The following is a 21,874-nucleotide window of genomic DNA, read 5'->3' as shown; positions in this document are numbered from 1 at the left end:
GAGGACATTATAACAATAAAATGGACCAAATCATGTCATTTGATGTTAAATAATCCAGTTTTCCTTCACCTTCAAGAGCTATATCAGTCTATGAAACATCACAATCTATAGTTACCAGTAGCCTTTGGCTGTGATCACTGATTTCAGTGGGTTTTTTAACAGAATAACCCAGGTCGTCCACCGCCCACCTTGAAGGAGATGATCCAGATGGCGGCGGAGATAGCAGATGGCATGGCGTACCTCAGCGCTAAGAAGTTCGTCCACAGAGACCTCGCTGCCAGAAACTGCATGGTGGCTGAAGATTTCACTGTGAAAATTGGAGGTAGGAAGATCAGAATGGAGCAGATTTAGTGTGAAATTTGGGATTCGAAGGACGAAAGATCTTGATTTTTGTTTTTCTTTTTGCAGATTTTGGTATGACGCGAGACATCTATGAGACCGATTACTATCGCAAGGGCGGGAAGGGTTTATTGCCCGTCAGATGGATGGCACCAGAGTCCCTAAAAGATGGCGTTTTCACCGCTCACTCGGATTGCTGGTGGGTATTTCTCTTCTTTGGAATTTTTTGCTAATCTGGTGTTAAGAAGAATATTTAAACCCCTTACAACAAACTAGAGAAGTGCTTTGGGTTCTGTTGGGTGTCCAATCCTGTTTTTGAAAGGCCAAAATGAACACCTATGTGGACAGTCCCAGCCTATTGAGCTGTCAGTGCTGTAATAAAAATCTGCTGACTTTTAGGTCTTTTGGAGTGGTATTATGGGAGATCAGCACACTTGCCGAGCAGCCTTACCAAGGACTGTCCAACGAGCAAGTGCTCAAGTTTGTCATGGATGGAGGATACCTGGAGAGACCTGATAACTGTCCAGAGAGAATGTAAGTACCGACATTTTAATAAATAATAAAGCTTTTATAAAGCTGGTGGACCTAAACCTGTTGACATCCCTTTTAGCATCCAGTATCCAAAACAGTAGTTTTCATTTAGACAAAATTCTGAAAAATAAAGTTAATATTGAGGATCTTGACAAAGTAAAGCTCTTCGGCAGTCAATGATTTTGGTCTCCAAACTATTTCGGTCAAAACTGATTTTTTTAGTTTGTTTGTTTTGCTGTTGAGAGCAAACATTTATTTTTCCAAAATTAAGTGCAGCACTAATGCAAATGCAGAGTGTCCTGATCTTTTCAGCAAGAAATGAGTTGTGTCAATCTTTTCTTGGCTGAAAAGTCAGTTTTGCTGCTTTAGCTTATGAAACCTCTTAACATTCACTGTTGCCATCAAGTTACCAAAATTAGTGTTTTTTTTTTTTTTTTTTTTTTAACTGTAACAGTTTTCATTTAGGATATGGTCATTCAGTTTGGGTTATTGTGTATATGATACTCTATACTGTTCAGGATTTACTAATAAAGCAGACATTTTTTGCCATTATTTCAGGCATTTCTGACAAATATTCTCACTTTTCAAAAATCGCTACATCCCTATCCAAAATGCAGTGTATTTAAGTGGTTTAAGATTGTCTTCTGTCGCTCTAACTCTCCTCCCAGGCATAGCCTCATGCAGATGTGTTGGCAGTACAACCCGAAGATGCGGCCCACTTTCCTCGAGATCATCGAGATGATGAAGGAGGACCTGCATCCCACTTTCCAAGAGGTCTCCTTCTTCTACAGCGAGGAGAACAAACCGCCCGAGAGCGAGGAGTTCGACATGGACTTCGAGAACATGGAGAGCATACCACTGGACCCCTCATCCTATTCCCAACGGGAGGAGAGCCTCGGCAGGGACAACGGCTCCTCGGTGGGCCTACGGGGCAATTACGAGGAGCACGTGCCCTATACGCATATGAACGGTGGAAAGAGAAATGGCAGAACTCTGTCTTTACCCAGATCAAGTCCGTCCTAACGTTTGCCTCGGCTTTTTCTCTCTCGGTTTTTTAAAGAGACGTTTTCAAATGCGTTATTTTTGCCGAGGCCCTTAAAGATACAGATCTCAGGTCTTTTTTGTTTGTCGTCGTCGTCGTCGTTGTTATTGTTTCCATCTCACAGCTACACTTGTATGGTTACAGCGAAAACGGACGCTATATCACGCATCATCTGATGCACCATTCGCTTTCTGACACTTTTACACTTTTGCCAAGCTGGGCAGTGGGGAAATGCAAACTGTGAACATGACTAAATCAACCAGAAAAGCTGCTTCGGCTAGGTCACCTCAAAGTCCACTTCCTTCTCCTTTGGAAGCTTTTTTCTTGTCTCTCTCTCTCGCTCTCTTTTTTTTGTGGAAATCTTTTAAGATAGTGGCCTATAAAAAGAGAAGTGTCTATCAATGCTTGTGTTGATTTCTTTACTACAGTCGCTTTAAAGTGTCGAACTATGGGAGGGCTTATATTATTTTAGAACAAACCATTGTTTTGTAGAGGAATGATTTCTTATTTTGTCCTGGAGAATTCCTGAATTCACATAGATGATGTTCATATGCTGTTCTGGTGAATGAGTTTTAATTTATTTGCTTTCTGTTTTGTTTTTCTCTGTTCTCTGAGCTTTTTTCTTTCTCCTGTCCTTTTCACCGGCTGAAGGATATTTAACAGTTATGAATTGGACAAAAGAGTTAATCAGACTGACCAATAGCTTGCTGCTCTGATATGTAGTGGGTATTCAAATATATTTATATATATTATATATAAATATTCACAACATCTGAACTTTTGTACATAATTCATGTATTTTTCTGATGTCTTCATTGGCTTTGCTCATGCAATATGTTTTGCAACAATGTCTTTTCGTAAGCTGTTTTTTTTTTTTTTTTTTTTTAACAAAACATTTTTGTTGGATGTTCCTCAGTTACATTTTGGGATTCCGATAGCTGTTGGGGAGAATGTTTTGGGAATGTTTCAGAGCATTTTCTTCCGTGGGATATGAAAGGTTGTTTTTGGCTCAATTTACTATTTACCTGATTTTTCAGGTGGATTTAGGATCTTATTGTGAGAGAGAAGCTCTACCTAGGGATTCCAGGTCCTTAGTGTTTTGACAGCAGAAATATTCAACCTTGCAATATTTTAATTGGATCAAAAAAACATTCTTGTAATTTATCCCCGATCAGGCTCTGGTACCTGTTAAAGTATCAAAAGTGAGTGTAGATCACGCACAGCTTCGCATAATAACAGCGTTTACGCTCTAGTTCTGAGAAAGGGAAGTCTTAGAAGACCACAGGGAAAGTAAACTTCCTCACTCTGTCAGAATGACGCAGCTTTTTCCCAAATAATCCTAATCCTTTAAAAAGAAAAACAGACAGCTTTCGTAGACAGACGCATAATTCCTCAACTTTGTGCCTTCTCTAATCGCGAGAGATGCCGTTTTTACTGGATCTTGCTTGTAGTCATAAAAAATGTGCACATTTCATTTATGTGCATGTATATTTGTGGATGTATATTTATTTGTGGGTAGTTTGGGAGGGAAACGACAGAACGAGGTTGAATTTTTGCCATTTCTTGCATTTTTGTACTGTAGACTGATAAAAAAAAAATGTTGGTCCCATTGGCTTTATCTTAGATGTACATAGCAGAATCTAAGAAATAAAACTTGCTTGTTGCTCTTCGAACACTATTACAAAGAATTGTTTTCCTATAAAATGGAGCAGTCGTCAGATGCCTTTTTTTTTTTTGCTAAATAACAAGACTACCATACCTTTGAAAAGCCAACTATTGATATTTATTTATTTTATGATCCTCATAATTATGTAAATCCCTGCTAGCTTTTATTACAATACTCTAAGGCGGGTAAAACTAGTCTTTTAGTTGTTTATTGGTCACGAACGCAGTTGGTTTCACGCTAATGTCTTTCTGTTGGTTGTTTGGACAAAGTCTACCTCAGTATATTGTTAGATTTTTTTTAGTACCAAGTGCATCTCTCTTTAGTTGTTTGAATTTCTGTATCAGCAAAAACCATGTCCGCAATCCCAAATTCGGCCACTAGAGGTTCTCTCTCGTAATGATTATTGTTTCCCTTTATTCGATTTTGATTTTGGAGAAAGCTTAGAACCAAAAGATTCACTTTAACGTGTGACGTCTGTCTTTTGAATCATTTGAAATACGCAGAGCTAGTTTGGTTGTCAAAAAATCGATTAAATTTAAGTTTATCCTTAAGTATTACTAAAGTACAACGTTAAAAGACGCCTATAACGTCAAGAGTGTGGGGAAAAGCAGTTTTTTATTTTATGGTACATTGTTTGGCATTGCTAATCTGTATGAGGTAATAAAGCATTTTATCTCTTTGTTATTTGAATTATAAAAAAAAAAATTGTACAACCCACTCGCCGTTAATTCGCAAACATTGTACGTTTTCTGTGATTTCAATTTAACCGTTCAATTCATTTCTTGAGCGACTACTGATTCACAGTTTGTTGAGCAAAAATGCCCATGAAACATTATGCAATATTTTTTATTGACTATAGTTACAATTTGGGTACAACCGTTTGTAAAATACACATGATGAAACAGCTCTTCTTCACTCACTGCAGTATCTAACTAAACAAATGTTCTAATGCCCCGAGTTAAGTAGTTTCACATACAAAAAAAATAGTTCGCTGTTTTTTTTTGTTTGTTTTGTTTTGTTTGCACCAAATGTGATTGTCAATGTCTTTTTCTCTTCCATGTGTTTTCTACTGTGAAAAAAAACCCATTTCTATCAATGCCATAGTTTATAGTAAACATGGACTTCACCTGCCTTTCCTTCCACATGCGTTCATAAATACCCTCGCGGACAATCCTATGTGCCATAGAAACGTTTTCTTTTCCTCAGGGAGATGTGAGCGTTGGGTTTCGTTAATCGGAGGAGAATCAATTTTATCCACTGCTAGCTTAATCGTACGAGAAAAATGGATGGACAACTGCAAAAAAACGATGCCTTTGGATGCCAGTCGTCCATTTCTAAAGCATTTCACATCTTTCGAAGCCTCTCCGATGTGTTTCGCGGAATAAATTGAGCGCCCCTAGTGGATCTATAGTGCCTTGCACAAACCTAAGTATCCTTCAAGCCAAACCTGGCCAACAAACTCCCTGGACCGGATTGTTTTTCCCCGAACATCCTCAAAATACTGGAGCCTATTGTACAGATTTCTTGACCGGTTAGGACATCTTTGGCTCAATCCTTGGCTCGGTTTTACTGTATTGGTATATGTGAATGATATTCTTTTATTTTCATTTTTAATTAAGCTGAACTTGTCTCTTCTTGGATATGCTACGGCTTGCTTTGTGCGCTTGACGAACCACCAAACATCGTACGATTGATTCACTGTTACCCAAAAGACAACTTTGGCAGCTCCCAGTGTAAAAGTCTAAGTGAGAGAATATCATTTTGATAAATGACCTTTAATAAACGTAGTAACAAAAACAACCAAATACAGTTTTTTACAGCAAGCTAAAAAAAGCAGAACAGGTTGAGCACAAGGCATTTTATGTATTTTATTGACTTTAAAAGAAAAAAGTATTCACTTAGAGATATTAATTTCTATTTTTATAGTCAAAAAAGGGAGGGCAAATTCAATTACCTCAACTTTTGACTGTAAACTTTTACCATTCATGTACATTACAGAATTAACATTAGCAATGTATATAGCCTTCTTTTCGAAAAAAAGTGTGATGTCTTTTGTTCATGGCATTACACTGTGATTCAGAGATATAAAAGACATCGATTTTAATCCCTAAAATGATTGGATGACGAACTGTTTCGGGGGTCTGGCCTGCAATGATACTCTTTGTACGACATTGCATTGTTTGATTTATTTTTTATATTTTATGTACAACTACCTGTTTGCCATCCCAAAAATGATGGCATATCCTTTGTCAGCATTTTGTATTTGTAAATTGTTATCCCTTTCTTTGTACGATACAGAAAATTCCTCTACATTGCGATTCATAAAGGTGACCGTTTGAATAAATAATTGTTTTTCAATGTGAAAAACTGGAAAAGACCACTGCATACTTTATTATAAGCTACAGTTACGCAAAAATAAAGGTATAGTTGACATCTGAAATGATAACTTATGCAAATAGGTTACTATTGGAGCTTGTTTCTGCTATGAGACGAAAAAAATAAAACTTCTCACAATTCTGCCTTTTTTTTCCTCGCAATTCCTCGCAAATTTTGAATTAAGAGATATAAAATCACAACTGCAAGAAATATGTCGGAATTGATAGACGAAAATTCTACGATACGAGAAAAAAGAGAATTGCGAGATAAACTTGAAAGAGAAAAAAATTAAATTTGCTAGTTTCTGAGAAGAAGATTTGGATCTGTAAGAAACTTAATTGTAAGAAAAAAGGTGAATCACAAAAATATAAACTTGCCATTGCAAGAAAAAAAAAAGTCACAAATCATTAGATGAAATAATTACAATTTTAGTTTTGTATGGCAGAAAAAAAACATATAAACAACTATGTTTGCATCTCATGATTGTGACCTTTTTTCTTAGAATTGCACAAAAAAAGATTGAATTATGTATATTACTTGTATTTGATCTTGTGGCGGAAACGGGCTTCCATAGTTTACAGAAAACATCATGTCAGCCCCAGTTACAACAGCAAATCAAGTTTAGTTAATACTGAATGTGTTGAATGTTTCTTTCTTGTGTAAATCTGTCTTTTTCGGGGCTTACATATGATGGCCTGTTTAAACGTCAAATAATCAGCACCCTTGTGTATTTTTTTCCCCGAACTGTTGTCATGTACAATTTTCTGTTTAGTTGAACATTGGATCATTTTGTTTGTTTCGTTTATCCCTGCTGTTTCGTTCTGCTTGTTTTCTGTGTTTTGTTTTTTAAATGTTATTTAATCATCAGCACACACTTTCTCATCAATACTTCCCCCTCTCTTGTTGAATTTGTGCCATTTATGTTGCGTGTGGAAACCATGTCTCTTATTTAAACAAACCAACGAATCCATCTGACCAGGATCAAACTGTGCCATGAGAAACGGATCGACAGTTTTAGTTTTTCAAGGAAAGCCAAGCAGTGACGTGTACAGTAAATATTGCAATGAAATGAAAATGAATCTTGCTGTGTGTAAATTATTAACTGTTTATATGAAATTTATGAATTAAAAATTATTTGGGGAAAAAAATGGCTTGCAAATGTGTCTGTTGCCAATATAATGTATAACTTTTGTACATATGAAGAGATATAAAGGCGAAAAAACAGAATTTCTCATTTAATGTTCCTCTGAAGGCAAGTACATGGAATGACATGAGGGTGAGTAAATTATTTCAATTTCATTTATTTTATTAAGTTCTGGATGAACTGCAATTGAAATGTTTTTAAAACAAACATTATATCATTTTATACACACAATGACAAAATTAAGACAAAATGGCATTTAAAAGTACTGTAATGAAACCAGTATTAAATGGTACAACAACATGGTACATTACTTTTCGGGAACTTCTGTGAATATTTTATATTCAAAACTTTTGTAGAGTTGAAACATATCTTTTATGAATATATATCATTACTTCATACTTGTCCCAGAGTGAATTATGAAAATCTGATGTAAAAATGTGACGCACATTACTAATTTGTGGCTTCATCTTACAACATTTAGCTTCTTTTTTTTTCTTTTTTTTTTTTTTTTTTCTCAGTGTCCTCTGTTTGCACTGAAGACAGCATCGTGCTTGAAAAATGAAGAAAAGTCCAGGTAAATATAATTTGTGGACAATATTTTGTTGAATTATGCAGAAAAGTTTTAAAATCTCATTTAATTGTGTGTATTTGAGATACATAAAATGCTGGTATAAAATGAGCATTAAAAAGACAAAGGAGATTTTGATTTGTAAAATGATGATAGTGTAATTTCCATCATCATTTCCACAACAGAAGGTCTGATTTGAGATGTGCTGGAGATGGAAATTATGATTTTCAGAAAAAAGACAATTCTCATGCCAATTAAACGGTGACACTTTACAGTAACATCCCATTAGGTAACATTAACAATTAACCACAGTAACTAACAATGAGCAATACATTTAGTGCTGTATTTATTAGTCTTTGTTGTTAAAAATACAACATTTTGTGCATAAAATGTCCTGTAATGTATTAAGTAATGTTAATAAAAGTATTTTTAATTGTCAGTTCAAACTAGTGAGTAAAAAGTGTTTTAAGCAGTGTTATTGTATAGTATTATTTTTGTTATTTCATATTTACATATTTGGTTTATAATTTTATTTATATATATATATATATATATATATATATATATATATATATATATATATATATATATATATATATATATACATAAATCTAATTTCTATATAGCTTAAATGACTTAAATGCACTTCGTAATATTTCTATTGTATTTGTAATTTCAGCTTTTTATTTAAATTACCTGAAAACTATTTTTAAATAGTTTTAGTAAACAGTAATTCAGAGTTTGTCCCACATAGTGTCAAAAGTTGAAGAGAGTTTTGTCATTTTTATGATTTTTAAGTATTTAAGTATTTCTATACAGCTTAATTCTTTTTGTAGTTTTAGTAGTTTCAGTAATTCAGGTGTTGCCAATGTTAGCATTTCTCATTCGTTTACATTTTCATAAAATATTTATATGTGACCCTGGACCACAAAACATAGGGGTCTTAAGGGTAAACTTTAAAATTGAGATTTATACATCATCGGAAAGCTGAATAATTAATATTTCCATTGATATATGGTTTGTTAGGATCAGACAATATTTGGTTGAGATACAAATATTTGAAAATCGGGAATCTGACGGTGCAAAAAAAAATCTAAATACTGCGAAAATAAAAACCTTTAAAATTATCCAACTGAATTCTTAGCAATACATATTACTAAGCAAAAATTACATTTTGATATATTTACGGTAGGAAATGTACAAAATCTCTTCATGGAACATGATCTTTACTTTAAGTACTACTGATTTTTGGCATAAAAGAAAAATCTCATTTTGATCTATACAATGTATTTTTTTTTTTTGACCCATGCAATGTTAGTACCAAACAAATGTCCCGTAATACTGATCATATTATTTACATGATCCTCATTTTAGTAAAACCATAAAGAGACACTCAGGTCTGTTACTGAGAAAATGTCTCAACATTGTGCTGTCAAAAGAGCACTTGTACAATTAGCAGGAAATAGCCGTTTCATCACTAGTCAGTGAACTGTGAACAGCAACTAGTTTATGCAAAACAAACTCTGCGAAGGGGTTCGTTCACCACGTTAACCACCAGCCGATTTGAGTTCTGCTGATCTCTTCCAAAACCCTGCACAGATGCACTCAGTGTGGGAACTATGCAGTCATCACCCCACATGCACAAAATACTTGTTTTTGCTTTCTACAGTTTGAATCAAAACATCCACAATCCCTATGTTTGGTTCATACCACGTCCGAAAGAAGGGCCTTGTATGTGTGTGTTCACGTAAAGGCCATGTGTCTGTGCTGAATGTCAGTCTAAAGAGGAAGTTGTAGCAGTGTTGTGCGTTTAGGCTGTGGTTAACACAGCACTCTGCTCTATTCAGACACTTCAGCTGCCAGAAACTCATGTGTTCGATTCAGGGGAGGACGTTTTGCTAGTCGTGGATAGTTGTTTGTATTTAAAGATTAAGGTGAGTACATAAAAATGCTTGATTTAGTTAATACACGGTAAAGATGCTGACTTTTTGTGCGATTTGAACTGAATCTGTGGCATTGTTCTGGGAAAGCATTATCTTCTGCAGCTCCAGATAAGCTATCATACAACCTTTAATGTGTTTAATCTCGAGTTTGGGATGAAGCTTGGACATTCTGGACTATGAGGACCCAACTAGAGCTCGACTTGAAGGATTTCACTGCTGCTTTCGGCCATTATTGTTCACCCGTTTCATTTAAGGAACTGCCTAAGCAGAAATGCAGTTTGTTCGCTTTGGTGCAGCTGAGTGTAGAAAATCATACTAGGTGTTAATTGTGTCTGTCTTCTGTTATTTTTCAAAAGCAACCGTTGCGACGCCTGTTTTTGCTCTTCACTGATGGTGTTTTCCACTTTCACTATTGTTCACCAGACCGTGCACACCGTTATAAATTTCATTTTCATCCACCTTGCAAAAATACCATTGGTTTTTTTGTCAAAATACTGTGATGCATTGAAATGAACCATGTACAATGTTTTTTTTAAATGGTATTCCCAAGAATATCATGGTTGTACATTTATTTATATATATATAGGCATATTTGTGACAGAAATATTATGGTAGATGTATGAATATGACAGTTACACAATAACATGGTTATTAAAGTACATTGGCCGCAAAAATATTTGTGCATTTGAGCCAAACTTAAAATCAGCATTTTCAAATTTATACATATTTCAGATTTTTTTTTAATGTTTCAGTTTATTTTTTAATGTGTCATAGTTACATGTACTTTCTATAGCAATAACAGTAAACTGTAAAATTCCATGCAACTAAACTAAACCCAAAACTTAGCCATATAGTAAGTGCATGTACTGTTGTCAATTAATATTATTCAGTTCATGTTTGTATAATTAGACTAACATCTACACCTTAAAACAAAACGTAATCAGAAATAAAAATGGATGGAATGGTGAAAAGTGGCAGGTTGTTTGAAGGGGAGGAGTCTAAAAATAAATGTTCTTGATGATGTCTGCAGAACAGGAAAGTCATTTGAGGGGTGGAGCAAGTTTTGTTATGATCTGATAAAAGTTTCCAAATAATGTGAAGTAAGTGTGACTTAAGTGTCCAAATCATTTTTGAAGAGACGGTACTGTGATATTTATCACCTGATACCATCACTGTGATATTTTTTTTGTAGGTGTTGAGGTAAACACATTTCCACCCCATTCAGACCCAGCAGTGCTTCTGTCTCTCTTTTATCCCTCCCTCTCTCTCTCACTGTGAGCCCCCGCGTCTATGCCTCTTGACTTTGAATCATATGTTAGTTAATCCCCAGCGGTTCCCTCCACTGATCTCAGACTCTAGATTTTCTCATATATCGCTCACCAACTCCTCTGGGAGAGACTCGCAACGTCCACATGGCAGATCCTCCTCTTCACAACTCCTGGCCCTCGTTCTCATGGATGAAACGATGGTCCTTCAAACGAGGTAGAGAGGATGAGTGTGTCTTTCTGGATCTCGGAATTATAACTAAATTCCAGTTTACCAATGATTTTGTAGAGACTATAAATATAGGTAATAAACTGTAGGAACAAGGTTTATGGTATTTTTGTAAGGTTATATATCTAATGTGTGTGTGTATCTGCCTACTTCATTGGAATTTTTCAGCTATGAAAGTATACTAATAGTGTTGTTTTATTTTTGCATGCATTTGTGGTCTGTCAGACCACCGGTGCTTAAGAAGACCGGTCATATTGTGAACAGAATGAGCTTTTGCATGCCGCTCTCATGACCTGACTGTACGTGTTAGCACATACAAAACCACATTTTCACACTTAGGACAGATCTGTGCGATTACGTCATTACTGCAGTTTGTGGTAAAAGACGGAATAACTGGAAACCACCAGACTTCAGAACAGGAATGTTGGATGTGTATTTAAAATACTGATCGAGGTGGTTAGGGTGTTGCGCTCAGAGACATGGTGCTCAAACAAGTGATGGAAGTGCAATTTCCTGATCCCATGTCATTTCCTCTCTTTGCTCTACTGTTCTTTAAAAAGAAAAAGGCAAAAACAAGATTCACATAGCATAAATCTTCAAATTGCGATTGGCAAATGTTTCACTTCCACCAGGGATTCAACGACTAAAGTGCATGGAACGGTTAGGCTATTTCGAGCCTGTTTCCTTTTATTTAGACCATCATGAAACTTTGTATCTTAATAGTGTGTGCAATGGCCTTGAAGTGTGCGAAAACACTGAAGTTTTCAGCAGTAGACCTACAGTAGCTTGTAAAAGCTGAGAGCCCCCCCCCACCTCTTTCTTTTAAGTATTTATGTTGGAGCATATGGTAAGAAGGGGCAGCCATAAAAGGATATCTGAACATGACAAGCATCATGGTGCTCTAATAGTTTACATATCACTTGTCTGATTCAGATACAAACAACCTCAGTGCTCTAAGACTCTGTCATTCGTCTAGGCCCGAGATGATTTACACCAGAAAGTACTGTACAGTTCATTCATCCATCGTTTAAGGACAGGGAGTCGGTGAAGGAGAACGCTTCTGGATTGGACTTTGGTGTCTGGGTTTTGTCATAGTTTATATCATTATTGCCATAATCATCTTGTAAAATCAGCTACTCTGAGGTGTGGAAAGGTCACTTAAATGGTGCCCCAGAATTGGTGGGCCTTAATTTAACTCAAAAGAATGGTTCTTGAAAGAGGAAGGAAAATTATGCAAATCTAAAAAGATGCAGAACATTGAGTCTACGTTCAGAAAAATACAAGCTCTGAAATGGTACTTTTGGGGTTCTGCAGTTGGTTATATGGTTGTTTTGGGAAAAAAAACAAGTTCATTTTCAGGTTCAAATGATCTTCGGGTCAGCAAATTGATTCCAGGTAGAAGAAAAGTCAAGTATTTCTTTGTTCTTTTGAAGCATAGTTACTTAGATGGTTTTCTGAAGGACCTTGGGTTCCCCTATCGCAGGGGTGTCAAACTCAATTCCTGGAGGGCCAGAGCCTTGCAGAGTTTTGTTCCAACCCTGCTCCATCACACATATAATGTAGTTTTCAAATAAGCCTGAAGGACCTGATTAGATAGATCAGGTGTGTTTAATTAGGGATCTAAACTCTGCAGGGTTCCCACCCTCCAGGAATTGAGTTTGACACCCGTCCTGTAGCACAAGTCTGGAGCCCATTATATACCCGCTATCAAACACACCCCAAAGTTTGGCTTCTGTAAACTAATGCTTCCATTTTCCATCAGATTAAGATCTTCTGTTTACAGGGGAACGTTTCCAGCTTCAACTGACTCCAGCTGTGTGTTGATGTAATATGCTGGAGTTAATGGAAGCCGCTGATAAGTTCTGGCAGTAGCTATTTAGAGTATTTTATTTAGGGTATGCCGTCATACTGGCACTCCAGAACCTTATCTTTATTATTGCTACTGTATGTCACAATCCTCAGGAATAAACACAATAGATATGATGTAATTATATACAGAATTGTTTTGTCTGGTGCACGGCCCCAATATGTTTGATAAGGCACCTGACCAAAAGCAATACTGTAAGACAGAGATCAAGGAATCACTATGATGGATAGTAATTCTAGCTGAAGTCATGGTGGAACATTTTGTGTTTCAGCCTCAGATTGCAAACCATGCTCGCAACTTCGTGCCCAGGTCTCAACACCCAGCTCATCCTCGTCCTTGTCCCCGACCTCTATTCCAGAAGACGTCTTCTTTAGCAGTTCACCTGAGGACAAGGTAAGACCCTAACCATGACCTAACTCTTAACTAAGGCCAATGGTTGATAAGAATGATGCTCAAGCCCCTAATGTTGGCCCATGAACATATGGAAAATGAGTCTATGTGAGTCCATGTGATTTGTTCAATATGCACATGTATTTTTGAAGTTGTGTCATAGCTTTGTGTGAGGAACAAACTGGAATCGATTTTAAAAGAGTGGGGTACTATCTGAAGACCTTGATCAAGGGACTTTCTGTATTGGATAGATGTGTCTGCTTGATGACGAATAGCCAGTGGCTCTTGCATCACACAAGAAGTTTACTTAATGCATCCTCTTTCAGTGCATGAATGACACTAGCGTGAGACTTACTTAGACTTCACATTATTAGTCATGTGTCATGTGATTTTTTGTTGTTGTGATAAATCAGCTGTCCATGGGTTACTTGCTTCCAGATAAAGTTCTTGACTGAGAGCAACGAGTGCAGCAGTGAAGAGGACCTTTTAGACCTCTGTTCTTCTCTGAGAGATTCGGAATATTTCAGAGACCTGCAACTCGGATCCTGTGAACCACCAGACAAACAACTTCTGGTCTTAACTTCACCTGTCTCTGACAAAGGTACAGCCCCTTTGGTACCTCCTGCATCCACACCAGAAAGTCGATCTAGGCATAGTTTCACAGAGTTCGAGACCCATCAACTTTTCCAGACAGACGACACCGTGATTTCCACCGGAGGGGAAGCCATGGATCGCTTAGTTGCTATCAGAAACTCAGAGTTCCAGGATTATCCGGAATCTGAGCAAGATGAGGACTCAGACTCGGATAACTTTCCCACATTGGTTAGATCCATGTCCACATCACGTAGACACAGCTGGGAAGTGCCAGTGTCGCCAATTGACCTGGGAAGAAGGTAAGACTCACTTTTTCAGTGGTCCCAAATAGTTTAGACACATTCAGAAATGTCTAAATATCATTGCCATATCTTTCAGAAGAACTTGTCAGTGCATTCTGTTGTGTCACACTCTTGTATCTATGTATGTAAACATTGCATGGTTATGTCGTGTAGGTTCAGTCTAGACACTAATGGCATTGATAGTGATGGGGAACGAGAGGACCACTGTTTGGCCAAAAGTCCCCATCTACCTTCTCCCTCCTTCTCCGAAAGCTCAGTGGAAGAAACGACGGGTGCTATGGAAAGTGAAAGCTCCAAAACACCAGTAAATGTCTTTACTGAAATCTGTGTCTTAGTTTAAACAGTGCAAGACTTTCAGATAGCTCTATAAACCATACTCCCGCTCCCGAAGGACTACCGTCCTGTTGAGTTTAACTTCAACCCTAACCAAACATACCTGAACCAGCTAATCAATGTATTCAGGATTACTTGAAAATAAAGACAGGTGTGCTTGAACAGGGATGGAACTGAATTCTAGCCAGAAGGTAGCCCTCCAGGAGCAGGGTTGGCGTCATTTGCCATTACTCTTATTGGTTATGTTTTCACATGATTTGGTTTTAACAACAGCAGTCATCTACACCAGTGAAGACAGTATATGCCAGATCTGAGATTCTCGCGACTGATGAAAAATCCCAAGCTGACAGAGTCTCCCGCATACTGGAGACTTCTAAGCAGGCGGCCAGAGAAGCTGGAGGTTAGTGAAAGGACTCTCCAACTAGGAAGACAACTCCAGTCAGGTTTTATGGGCGATAGCTTTTGTGTCATAGGTCTCCAGCCCTTTTCTTGGGGACCTGCTTTCCTGCAGAGTTCATCTCCAACCCTAATCAAACATACCTGAACCAACTAATCAAGCTATTTTCAAGGATCACTTGAAAGGTCACAGGCCAGGTGTGCTGATACTGGTTGGAAAGAAACTCTGCAGGAGAGTGGGTCCCCAGGAGCAGGGTTAAAGACCTATGAACCCTATACAGCCATATATCTTTTTTGCTAAGAAAACTGAACCTAAAGCACTGAAAACAACAACTGAATACATGTAATCCTGACCTGTGTTGCTTTGAAATTTCAGAAGAGCAGGAGTCGGAAGTGGGTCTGCAGTCAGTGGAAGGACGGAGTCATGTGTAAGTTTTAACAACTTTGTTTTGTTTAAGAGCACAATATTAGCTATGACAAAGTTATTTTGAGCCAGTGAAGTTAACAGAATTCTGAAGGACCTTGGAATCTGTCAAAATGATCAAGTAGCTTCAACGATGGCTTTCTGGAACGCATTTAGCATACGGTTGGATTAATGGGACCAGTCTGCCTTGAAACATGCAGCGTTATGCTATGTGGTGACATAATTTAAACTGAAACAGGAAGGGGGCGGGGGTGACATATCAATCAGCCCTGCCCTCTTTTTAAATAGCCAATAGCGTTTTGTTTTTATCACAGCTTGGTAAAGCCACATTTAACAGCTTATACCAGCCACAGTCTAATTAGATTAGATCTTTAGATTCAATATGAAACGTTTACTAAAGCAAAAAAAGGTATGTTGGTGTCATCTCTTCTACTTGTACTAACTTCCCGTTTGTCTAACCTAAGGACTCTTAAATCTGGCCCACAAGATCTGCTTTCCTACAGAATGTAGCTCTAACCCTAATCAAACACACCTGAGCATGTTTATCAATGTCTTCAGGATCATTAGAAAAGCACAGGTGAGTGAGTTTGATCAGGGTTGGAGCTAATCTCTGCAGCACATTGGACCTCCAGGGCAAGATTTGAGGAACCCTGGTCTTACCGTTTCTCCTCCTTAACCGCTATAAAATATAGTCCGATGCATTTTGTGGTCTACGTGACTCAACACAAAAAAAACCCAGACTTCTTTCGACTCAATGCAAAGCATATTTACACTGTCTGAATCGTTTCTTATTCCCCATATAGTGCACTACATGCCATTCAGCATACAGAGAAAACTAGTTCTGTGAACAAGTGACCTAATTTCAGCCGTGGTTTCAGTGTCTATTTATAGTTTAGTGGACAGGACATTTCAGATTCTAGAGAGCATTTGATTGGACAGAAAGTTTGATGAGATATCATATTGCCTGAAGTGAGAGACCCGTACATTTTGAATGCTTATAAATAAAAATGTTGTCATTGTTTTTGTAGCACACTAGCTTATAGATAACTATAAGGCTGACATATTCGTACTAAAAGCCAACTTTTAAAAATGTTGATATCATGGGGACTTTAAAGTCCTGTGTTAATTAGCTGGTTTGGTTTAGCTTTTTTTATTTGCATAGAACTAGTAGTCCTCAAAAACATCCCTTTATGCAAATGTGCTAATAACAAACATTGACAAGCATAGTTTTCAGTCCTGATGTATTTCCTGTTGCAGGGTGGGACATATTGAAAGACTTTGGCTAGTTTGGTGCAGCTAGCATCGGGGGAGGGGCATTCTCAGTCGAGAGAGCCATTTGATTGGACAAGAAAGTAGTGCAGGATGATGTCAATATTTTGGGTCAGTTTTCATGAAAGAGACTTGAATTTTAAGTTATACATTTTGAAAAGCATGCTAAAATATAACTTAGCCTAAAAGCTACTAGACAGGAACTAAATCTAAACCAGTGTTTTTTCTATTAAACTGAAGGAAGTCATGGGTGAATGTAGCCCGGCGTGGATGTATTTCGCTCCTGTGCTTGTGATCTAGGCAGTAGATTTTATGCTGATGGTTTTATTTGGACAGCGGCAGGCCATGTGCCCTGTCGCTGCCACACATACTTAGCCTCAGTGTCTTGTTTGTCTCAGGCTGATGGTACAGAACGTTCTGCAGGAGCTTAAGCAGTATCATGGGTAAGTAAATAGTGTGAAAGAACCTGTCGTGCCCTCCTACAAACTAACTGAGTGGCCCACGTTTGGTTTGCAGGCCCGAAATAGAAAGCATTGTTTCTCACTTGGCTATGTCTTGAACATGTTGTGTATGTTTGCATAATTATGGCGCACCTTATCTTTTTTGTTTACCATTCTTGCTGTGTTTTCAAACCTGGTGAGGCTTTTCCTGGTTAGGCCGTCCTTGTTTTATCTCGAAATCTGCATGAGAAACCAAAGCGTGCTTTTAACAAGGTCATGAAACGTTTGCACAGCAGCTGACGCTTCTAACAGCAGATTAGCAAGAAGCTGTGTTCGGAATAGAAAACTAGCATACTGCTTGCTGCATACTGCAAAGTACACACTGTATACTTATTTTTGTATATCTTTTTTTAAAGATTTCGGTTTAAAGTAACACACTATATTGTGTAAACTGGATGTCTGGGTAAAATGAGATAAGAAAGAAATGTCAAAACTGCAGTTGATGCAGTTTTCGCTCTAAAAATGGAAGACTTATTCTGAAATTTTGCATTGGGGGTTGCAGAAAATGTTCATACTGCAGAAATAGTCAGATTATTACAGTAATATTCTACTCCGAACATAAAAATGGGATATAGCGTGATGCTTATTATGCAGATTGTCACTGTTGCATGTTCATATTTGTTGCTGAAAGTATTTATTTTAAATAGTCCAATCAAATAGTCTAGTTTGGTAGTTTGGCACGCCGAACATATCCAGAGTAATTTTGTAGTAAGCATGCATAGAATTGAATGAAATCCTGATCGTTATTATCCTGCGTTTTCCTCAGAGCTAAACACAGAACTTCAAGCACAGAAAGAAAAGAGGGGACAGGGAATTTCACTTGGTATGAGTTTCTTACCACTGAGTAAGTCAACCTACAATGCAGTTCTTTAGATAATAATCACTTGTATATACCCTTGCTCTTAATAAATCATTTGAAAGTTAAATTGGTTTGATGTTGTTTTTTGTAGAAAGGATGGAGAGGAGGAGGAAAGACCTGAGCGTCTGGAAAAAGGGACCAAAGTCAAGCGGACTCTGAGCTCACTGAAGAGCCGTGTGACTGGATCCTTCAACAAAGACAAAGTAATCACACACACACACACACACACACACATACACTGACATCACTTACACTCAGGCTGTGGGTTAAAATCATGTCCATTTCTGCTGAACTTTGCAGCAACTTCTGTGTCTCTGCAACTTCCTCCTTTTCTTGAATGTAGAAAGACACTAAACTGGCCCATGCAGACGAAGTTTTGACCTCCTCTTTGAACTAGACACAACTGTGCCAATTGGATGTTGTCTTCTAAAAAACAAAACAAAAAACAAAAAACGTTAATTAATCAATCAAATAAATCATTTAAAAACCTTGATCAGCTGATATATATATATCTAACTATTTTGGTTAAATAGCTAATATACTGTAAAATGTTTATATTTTTAGGACTTACAAATGAGGTCTCTCAATAAAAATCATCCAGGTTATATTTATATGATTTTCCTGTAGTATATATTTCAGTAAAATTAGAGTAAAGAATAAAATAATTATATTTTTTTTTAATCTATCTATCTATAATGAAATTATATTTTAATATAAATGTAAATTGAACAAATTAAATAATTACATTAAAACTCAGCAAAAATTATATTCACTGAAACAAACACCACCATGATGCATACTGATAAATGTACTTCATACTTTATATTGAATATATTGTCATATTATTTTATATTGCTTGTTAGTATTGATAATTAGTTGGAAAATGGACTTAATTGTCATGAAATTTTAATAAAGTAAAACCCTATACATATACATATGTATGTATATATATATATATATATATATATATATATATATATATATATATATATATACACACACATATATATATATATATGCTTAAATTTATCCAGTCTTTCCTAAAATTTAATGAAATATTACTGAATATTTTAGCATGAATTACATTACACTACCAGAAACAAATACTAACGTGATGTATGTACTTTGCCATTTTTATTTAATAAAAATATATTTTTCATTTTTATTTATAATTTTTATATAAAATAAAATAACGCGTTGAATTAAAATATCGATACATTTTTTTTATTTATTATTATTTATTTATTTATTTAGCTTTTGGGTGAAATACAACCTGGACATTTTTTGTGAAATAATAGTTGTTGTTTTTTTTCTGTATTTTCCTAACGTTACACGTCTCTTGATTCCTCTGTTTTTAGGGTAAGACTCGAGAGAAAGAGCAGCAGAAAGAGAAAAGCAGAGAGAGAGACAAGGACAGAGAGAAAGAGTTGCGTGAGCGTGTGAAAGTGCGGCGGCGCAGCGTGAGCGGCCACCAGCTCGTGCCTGGCTCGTTCTCCACCTGGGCCACATGTTCACTGTGCAGCAAGACCCTGCAGAGGAAGCATGGTCTGCAGTGCTTGAGTGAGTAACCCACCACCACAAACACACACCTGTGCAGACGCAGCTGCTCCACGCATAGTGCATGTCACAGTCAACCCCGGGCTTTCTCACACTATCAGGGGGGCTATTGCATCTTTCACGGGGTTTCCTTTGATTGTGAGCTGTGATAAACAATCAGCCACTTGACCCACTGACTCAGTCTGTCACGTGACGCAACACTCGAGCTTCCTCTGTGTTTTGCAACCCGCTTTGTGCTGTGGAGAAGTGCAGCTCTGCGTAGAGACGAGCTAGTTTGATTTGAACAGTTTCTACTGAGGGAGTTTACAAGAGAACTTAAAGGGACAGTACACCCAAAACTGAAATGGCCTTTATTATAAAAATATGTTTTGCATTCCACATTTATTTATTTACCGTGTTTTTTATTTTTTGTTTAACAAAAAGAAGAAATATAAAAGGTGTGAATTAAAAAAAAAAAAAAAAAAAAAAAAAAAACATAAGTGCCGCATAAATTGTTCACTGAAATAAATGCTATCTACTATTATAAATGTGTTCACTACTGTGTGTGTTCACTACTCACTGCTGTGTGTGTGTGCACTTGGATGGGTGAAATGCAGATCACAAATTCCAAGTATAGGACACCATTCTTGGCTTCGCATCATGTCTTTTTAATTTAATTTTTTGGTGATCTGTCCCTTTAAGAATCACTACGTACCAGGGTCATTAATTCAGCACACAAGTCACATGTTGTTTCAGTAAATTCCTGAAGATGCTCATTTAGAAACCATGAGTTTATTTGTTGACTGTTTATTTCCCTATTTTAGGAAGACTGTTTTTTTTTTTTTTGTATTCAATGTTTGTCAATGCCAGACTTTACAGAAAAGGAGAAACAAAAGTGTTGCTGTAAATTTAGTCCCTTAATGCCTTGGGAAATCCCCTCATACTCTGCTCTATCAAATAAGAAGGTTAAAAAAGTTTGGTTTTTAAATAAATGTAAATATATATATATATATATATATATATATATATATATATATATATATATATATATATATATATATATATATATATATATATATATATATATATATAAAATTTTATATTTTTATATATAAATATAATTATTTATTAAATGTATAATAGACATATAACTGTCTGTATATATATAATACACGCACACACACACCTATATATCTGTATCTGTACATGTATGTATTGTTGGTATATGTGGTGTCTCCTGGACAGTTTGCTTGTTTTAAGAGTGACTCATGTGTTTATTCAGAGTGACAAAAGCACAGTCATCAAGTCCAAGCTGTAAATTTAAAGCCATTTGGTGGCGACTGGGCAATATTATGTATGACTCTTTGCGTGGCACTGCTTATTAAACAAGTCATGCTGATGTATTTCCTAAGACTTGAGGCTTCAGACGAGGGATTCTCTCTTTAACCAGTCACGATCATTCACGTTCAGGTTTATTACAGGAGACAGAAAGTAAACACCAGTAGTGTTGGGATATTCTCGTCCTATCATCCGCCAGTGGGATCACCAATACACGATATTATCATGCTAATGTATTTCATTATTTACTTTATTTACTAAAAGCAGCCTTATGTTAGTGTCATCTATCGACTACACATTATATATTTTTAGAGAAGTAGCACATGGATGTCATAAAATAGTTTATGAAATATCAAAATATTTTACTTTTATACGTAAAATATGACTTATTACTTAATTTGTATTTAACATGGCAACATTTTAATAGAAACATTGTAAGTTACTAATTATAAAGCTTACATATCATAAGTTATTCAAACAGCACCGATACTATCATTTATCGGCACAACCATAACACTAGTTTGACATTGAAAAATTACACTAGATCTGTAACGCGCCATCATATGCCATCAGCAGACTTCTGATGAATTTGCAAATTATGGGTGACTTTGTTCTGGTGAAAGGGTAGATCAGGGCTAGTCACATTTCCATTGTTATAACATATATAGCAAGCAACTAAGGCTATATTTTGCATTTTATATGTGCACTATGACAGAAAATGTTCCTCTTTTTTTTACGTAAATCCCAAAAGGATCACATTGGATCAATATTTATTGATATATTTATCAATCAAACACATATTTATTTGTTTGTTTACGCATTAAAAAAATCCTATATTTATTTATTTTCAATATTTTTTTATATTTTCAGTTATCTAAATTGGTGGATCGATAGAATGATTGTAAATTTTATATGTGTGTATTGTATTTTATATATAAATTACAACACAAAAAAATAGAAAGT

The 21,874-nt window shown here is 36.3% G+C and overlaps 2 protein-coding genes across 5 annotated transcripts in view; both read left to right on the top strand.

The window, feature by feature from the left end:
• Positions 1-6,815, top strand: part of LOC113064746 (insulin receptor) — a 65,865-nt gene extending 59,050 nt beyond the window's left edge. Inside the window, exons 18-21 of the mRNA XM_026235649.1 lie at positions 163-322; positions 409-538; positions 739-873; positions 1,539-6,815. Of these exons, the coding sequence (XP_026091434.1) occupies positions 163-322; positions 409-538; positions 739-873; positions 1,539-1,893 (780 nt within the window). The 3' untranslated portion in view covers positions 1,894-6,815. The remainder of the gene's footprint in view (positions 1-162; positions 323-408; positions 539-738; positions 874-1,538) is intronic.
• Positions 6,816-10,910: 4,095 nt separating this feature from the next.
• LOC113064745 (rho guanine nucleotide exchange factor 18-like) overlaps positions 10,911-21,874 on the top strand; it is a 39,037-nt gene continuing 28,073 nt past the window's right edge. Inside the window, exons 1-10 of one of the 4 annotated variants that reach the window (XM_026235645.1) lie at positions 10,911-11,091; positions 13,242-13,363; positions 13,799-14,253; positions 14,410-14,560; positions 14,866-14,989; positions 15,362-15,413; positions 17,077-17,121; positions 17,945-18,022; positions 18,129-18,240; positions 19,396-19,597. In XM_026235645.1, the coding sequence (XP_026091430.1) occupies positions 11,022-11,091; positions 13,242-13,363; positions 13,799-14,253; positions 14,410-14,560; positions 14,866-14,989; positions 15,362-15,413; positions 17,077-17,121; positions 17,945-18,022; positions 18,129-18,240; positions 19,396-19,597 (1,411 nt within the window). In that variant the 5' untranslated portion in view covers positions 10,911-11,021. Of the gene's footprint in view, positions 11,092-13,241; positions 13,364-13,798; positions 14,254-14,409; positions 14,561-14,862; positions 14,990-15,361; positions 15,414-17,076; positions 17,122-17,944; positions 18,023-18,128; positions 18,241-19,395; positions 19,598-21,874 lie in introns of all 4 variants that reach the window. The other 3 variants (XM_026235646.1, XM_026235644.1, XM_026235648.1) reach the window with 3 other exon arrangements.

The sequence above is a fragment of the Carassius auratus genome, chromosome 47, assembly GCF_003368295.1.
Source record: "Carassius auratus strain Wakin chromosome 47, ASM336829v1, whole genome shotgun sequence".
Lineage (NCBI taxonomy): Eukaryota > Metazoa > Chordata > Actinopteri > Cypriniformes > Cyprinidae > Carassius > Carassius auratus.
Note: the sequence above shows the minus strand (reverse complement) of the source record. Positions and strands in the feature narration are given on the sequence as shown.